At 35.8% G+C, this 6,315-nt stretch overlaps 1 protein-coding gene across 1 annotated transcript; it reads right to left on the reverse strand.

Annotated features, from left to right (window-relative positions):
* Positions 4,048–4,986, reverse strand: LOC102175099 (olfactory receptor 6C2-like). The gene has a single exon (XM_005680444.2). The coding sequence runs from the start codon at positions 4,984–4,986 to the stop codon at positions 4,048–4,050; it is 939 nt and encodes a 312-aa protein (XP_005680501.2).

The following is a 6,315-nucleotide window of genomic DNA, read 5'->3' on the forward strand; positions in this document are numbered from 1 at the left end:
CTCTGATAACTTACATAGCAGCTAAGTCAAATATTTCCTATCCTTCAGTCATTGTCAGGATACCTTGTCACTTTCCTATGTTGCTAAATCAAAAGATAACATTTGTCTTAGAAGCTTCAATTAAATGGTAACTTGGAGCTTCACCTAGTTGTTTTAAAAAGTTCTTTCCTAATCACTAAGAAAGTTGGATATAAGCTCCCACTTGGTGCCTAGTCCCGCAGTTCAGCCTAAACTAGGCTTCCATTACAAGGAAGTACTGGGCACGTTTTGCCTAAAAGTGAACCTCCTTGCCTCAACACCAGGTTAAAGGTCATAAAGGGGCCACCAGAGCATTTCTGGTGGTGGGACAGGAATGAACTGTCTCTGCAGCCCAGGTACCTCCCATCAGTCCTGTCAGCACAACTCCAGTTTATCTGACTCCATACCAACCACCACAGTCAGCCCGTGTGTACTGAGGACAGAGACTAATTTTTTCTTCAAAAAATACCACTATTTTCTTCTGCTACTCATAGTCAGCCTTTTTAACAATACTCTCATGAAATTAATTGACACTGATATTGATACAGATATTAAAAAACTGGGTTCCCATTAATATGTCTAAGACTATTAGAGAATTTGGTCACCAACTGATGAAACATAAGCATATAAATCACTCAGTGGGGATACAGTTCACATAATTTATACACAGTTTTTGTTTAAAATGAGAGTGAGTATCCTTCTAAAATTCCCCTTCATTTAGATGAAATTCATCATATTGATACATAAAAACAGCTAATCAATGACTCTCCTATAATTACTACTCATATTGAGAAGCCACACTTCATAAGGGTGGTTGAAACCTTTCATAAAATATTAAAATGACAAATCTTATCAGTTATTTTTGTAGAAATACTTTCCTCAGAGGAAACTATTATTCTAGTGTTCAGAAAAGGGAAAGAAAATGATTAAAAAAATAGTTCTCTGATAGTCATAACTTCAGATGTCCACTGAATCCAAGAGTTGCAAAGGGTGAAAAAAGTTATCCAGGAAGATCTTATGGTGGGGAGAGAGGTGGGGAGAGATATAGGTGGTCTCTGACCATTCTTAGGAGCACAGACTCCTACTCACAGAGGGCTCTGAAGTTGGAGAGTTTTCACTAAGTCATCCTCCATCCACACAAGATTATTTTCTCAATAGAAAACCTACCTCCCAATGAGCCCTGGAAGTCTACTCTGGAACTGCAAAACTAACAATTGTTTAAATGGCTAAGTAGGGATCTCCTTCTGTTGTTGGGAAAGTTGATATTCTGTTATTTCTGGCAGAGGACATATTTCTAACCTGGCAGAATTTCTTCTTTAAAAAAATTGACCTAATCTTTAATTAAGTGAAACAAAGAAACATATTCTTGGTGGTCCTGTCTTAAACATTACTAATGAATCTCTTGTGTAATAGATTCTGGGGACTGAGCAGGAAACACAGACCTGGGGAAAATGTCCTCAGAGAGGTACCTGTAAATAACATTAACATTGGAAGAGTCCAGGTTCATGCCATGATTAGTATCAGATTACAAGACCAAAGGCAGACTTCTGTTACTTTATTTCAATATTATGCCAGGAATTTATAAGATGATAAAGACAAGTTTTTCAATTTGTTAATCCTGTAAAAATGTGATTGGTGGTTAGCATCAGTATAAGTAGAGAATGGCAACACACTCCACTTTCTTTTTTTTAAAATATAAATTATTTATTTTAATTGGAGGTTAATTACTTTACAATATTGTATTGGTTTTGTCATACATCAACATGAATCCACCACAGGTATACACGGGTTCCCCATACTGAACCTCCCTCCCTTCTCCCTCCCAGGAGCATCCCTCTTTCTTGGAAAATTCGATGGACAGAGGAGCCTGGTGGGCTACAGTCCATGGGGTCACTAAGAGTCAGACATGACTGAGTGACTAACACTTTCACTTTCAAGTATTCTGGTAATAATAGAGAAAAAAATCTGTTATCAAAAGAAAAGGAAATGTGATAACTTATTGTTGATAGTTTTAAAATTACTTCCCAGATCTTTATAATTCTTTTGTTTTTACATTTCATGGGGCTTTTTGTTTTAAACTGAAGTAGAGTTGATTTGTGGCCCATTGAGTTCAGTCTCAAGATCCTGTGGAGAAGGGAACGGCTGCCCATTCCAGTATTCTTGCCTGGAGAATCCCATGGACAGAGGAGCCTGGCAGGGTCACATGAAAGGCAGACGTGACTGAGCAACTAAGCACGCACACATAGGAGCTCCAGGTAAACAAAATAGACAGACTTTCCCAAATTCTCATCTTTTCAAAATGTATTTTGAAGTGAATTCACTGGCAAAATGGAAGATATAGGGGTATGGACTAGTTGGATTCTTTTAGCTGGTCAAGTTTAAGAGTTACTCCTGGAAGACATCTGGGAAGATGAAGAGAAAAACAGCTGCTGAGAAAACTGCCTCTCATTATTTCTTCCCAAATAACACAAAAATGGCAAAGTGAATTCTACAACATAAGTGGACAAACATTTTCTGCAAAAGGTCAGATAGTAAACATTTTCACCTTTTTGGGCCCTGAAGGAGTCTGTTAAATACTCAACTCTGCCATTAAAAATAGCCATAGATATTATGCAAATAGTGAGAATATACGATCTTTTTTTATAAGAACCAGTGTGGATAGATTCTACTCTCAGGACTTAAGTTTCTGTCTCTTGCTCCAGAATGTGGACCTTACTTCTAAGCAGCTTTCCCAGTGTCCAACTGGAATCCTATCATTGAGGAGATATTTATTTACAAGGGCTGTTTACTTTGGCTGGGCCAAAACTCCAAGCCCAATGACTGCTTGGCCTCTGCTATCTCTGTCGAACACTCAGCATTATCACTGGTGAACATGGATTACACTTTCCTTACATGCATTTAGTCAGTTTCTCAGACAAGGACACAAACGGAACTCGTGTCCAGATTCCAGTTCAATGCAGCCCTGACTGGAGGATACTGACCATTTCTTTTCTTTTTTTTAATATTGATAATTTTTTTTAACCATTTCAATTGACCCGATCTTTGCCAGCTAAACTCAGAGAGACAGTCATGCTGAGCTTAGTCTCTGTCTCATAGTGTGGACTGAACTAGGCTAATTGTGGACTTCATTTACATAATTTCCATTTTCTAGAGGGAAATTTGAGCTGCTCGCCAAAAATTTTCTCATATACTCGATTCAGTTTCATGATTATTTAAGAAAGAAAATATGATCTCAAACTCCTTTTCTGACAGAGATGGAAGCAAAAGTACTAATTTTTGTTTTATTCTTTTTGTTTTTATGTGTGCATGTGTGTATGAGTGCTAACATGCTATTGTTATGCAGGTGTGGGCTAACATTTTCACCTGTTTCTTGAAGTAAACTCTCTTGTATCTTTTTTGGATCATTTTTGTTTTCAGATGCTTGATATTTATTTTCATGTTTGGTTTACAATATGATTTAGTTGACAAGCCTATTTTGAGTTCTTTTATTTTAATGTTTGTCTTGTTAGTACTTTAAACAAAGACGAGATATTTCTTCCTATATGTCACATGTTTCTTTCAATATATTTATTGAGTGTGATTGTGAAAATTCCTCAGTTGTGTCTGCCTCTTTCTGATCTTATGGACTGCAGAGCCCAGCAGGCTCCTCTGTTCATGGAATGTTTCCAGCAAGAATATTGGAGTGGGTTGCCATTTCCTTCTCCAGAGTATATTAATGATACATATGCAAATTAAAGAAGTCCAGCAAAACTATTGTTCTGAAAATTTCCCAGGAATCATAGATACTATATTTAACAAGGCATGCAATTCTTTTTTTGAATAATGTTAGAAAAACAGTGAGAAATGAAGGAAGATTTTGCTTCTGAGAAATAAATTCTCATGTTCTTTTAAGGACAAATCATTTTGATTGAGATTAAAGAGAGGGATAAATGATTTGTTCTAAGTAGTTTCACAATTAGGATTTCCAGAGAAAAATGTTTAAGCAAGCAATACATTATTTTTATCTGATGGTTTAAGTCCAGTATCCTCTTAATTGTGTAAGAAAAGTGCAGTTTTTTTGATTATGTCACTGACAGCTTGTTTCACCTGCTTGTTCCTCAAAGTATAAATAAAAGGGTTCAACAGCGGGGCAACAGATGTAGTGAGCACAGACACCCCTTTGTTAATGTCCACCTCTTCTTTGGCTGAAGGCTTGATGTAGATAAAAATACAGCTGCCATAGGTAATGGAAACAACAATCATGTGAGAAGAACAAGTGGAAAAAGCTTTTCTTCTCTGTGATGCAGAGGGAAATCTTAGAATAGTCCTGATGATATACACGTAAGAAAGAACAACCCCTATCAATGTAATGATGAATGTCACCACTGCACAAATTATAACCATCTGTTCAATGAACCATGTATCTGAGCATGAGATCTTAAAAAGAGGAGCTGCATCGCAGCCAAAATGATCAATGGCATTGGAGTCACAGAATTCTAGCTGGAGGCCCATACTGAGTGGTGTGATGATGATCATCAGCCCAGAGATCCAGCAGCAGAGCACAAGGATGGTGCAGACTCTGCCATTCATGATGGTCATGTAATGAAGGGGTTTACAGATGGCCACGTATCGGTCATAGGACATGGCTGCCAGGAGAAAAAACTCTGTGGCCCCAAAAAGTCCAATGAAAAATATTTGACTAGCACAGGCGTTGTAAGTAATGGTATTGTCCCCACTTGATATGCTATACAGGAATCTGGGAATACAGACCGTTGTGAATGAGATTTCTAAGAAGGAGAAGTTTCTGAGAAAAAAATACATAGGTGTTTTAAGATGAGAATCTAGGAATGTTAGAATGATGATAGTCAGGTTTCCAGTAATGCTCAGCACGTAAGTAAGAAACAAGAAGACAAAAATCAGAACTTGCAGCTGTGGGTCCTCTGTAAATCCCAACAAGATGAATGTTGTTATGACTGTGTGATTTCTCATTACCACTTTTGATGTTTTAGGTAATCTACATGTAAAAAGTTAAAGAGAAGGTATCCAAATAGATTAAAAAAATAATTTAAAAACATCAATGGAATGGAAAACAGAAACAAGAGACAAATGAATATAATCAAAAGCTGATTCTTGGAGAGGTAATAACATTGATAAAATTGTCATTGAGACTGATCTTGAAAGAAAAAAAAGATGGAATTTATCAGAAATGTTAGGTATAGCATCATTATAAATTATACAGCTATTGAAAAGATAAAAATGTCATGTTTTGAAAAAATCTGCTAAATGGATTCAGCAACTTGAATGAACGAATGAATTCTATGAAAAATACAATCTACTAAAGTTAATGCAAGATTAAATACCTAACCTATATAGTTCTATTTTTAACATTAAAGTAAACAAGTGAAAAGTAAAAGTGTTAGTCACACAATCGTGTCAACTCTTTGCAATCCCATGGACTGTAACCCACCAGCCTTCTCTGTTCATGAAAGTCTCCAGGTAAGAATACTGGAGTGAGTAGCCATTCTCTTCTCCAGGGAATATTCCCAACCCAGGGATAGAACCCAGATCTCCTGCTTTGCAGGCAGATTCTTTAACATCTGAGTCACTAGAGAAGCCCAAAGTAACCAAATACATATTTAAATTATTCTGCAAAGAGAACTGCAGCCTCAGATGGCTTAATTGTAGATTCCTACCAAACATTTAAAAACAAACAGGAAAATACCATACTATACAAATCCTTTGAAACATTTGTTGAAAGCAAAATCCATAACATATACTGATGGAATTGACACTGTATAGAGACAAAATATGATAACCATAATGAAAAGGAGAAGAGCAAAGGGTAACAATTTTCTTCTGTTGCATTCTACCTCAGTGGCAAAATATTATATCAAAATGGTTTGTGAAATGTTCAATGTGTAGATTATAATTTACAGATCACACACAAACTTTTAAGAAATGATATGGTAAAAAACATTCTATAAATTAAAATGGAACACTAAACTAGTGTAGTAGAAACAAAAGAATGAACAGCAATGGGAACAAAGAACAATCAACTAACAAAATGATAGAAGTCCAAACATAAATGATGATACACTGCCTATAAGTGATCAAAACATATCATGGTAATCAAAAGAGATTATAAGAACAATTAAAAAATTATTTTTTTAGATGCTATATACAAGCACTCCACTTTAAATATAATAACATAGATAGATTAAAAATAAAAGAATAGAAAAAGTATATCATAGAAAGGATAATCAAGAGAATGCTGGAGTGCATATTGCCACCAAAGAAAATTAACAAGCATACAAAAGA

The sequence above is a fragment of the Capra hircus genome, chromosome 5, assembly GCF_001704415.2.
Source record: "Capra hircus breed San Clemente chromosome 5, ASM170441v1, whole genome shotgun sequence".
NCBI classification, from domain to species: Eukaryota; Metazoa; Chordata; class Mammalia; order Artiodactyla; family Bovidae; genus Capra; species Capra hircus.

Bases quoted from the DNA above. Each gene is read 5' to 3' on its own strand.
- LOC102175099 (XM_005680444.2), bottom strand. From the start codon at position 4,986: ATGAGAAATCACACAGTCATAACAACATTCATCTTGTTGGGATTTACA.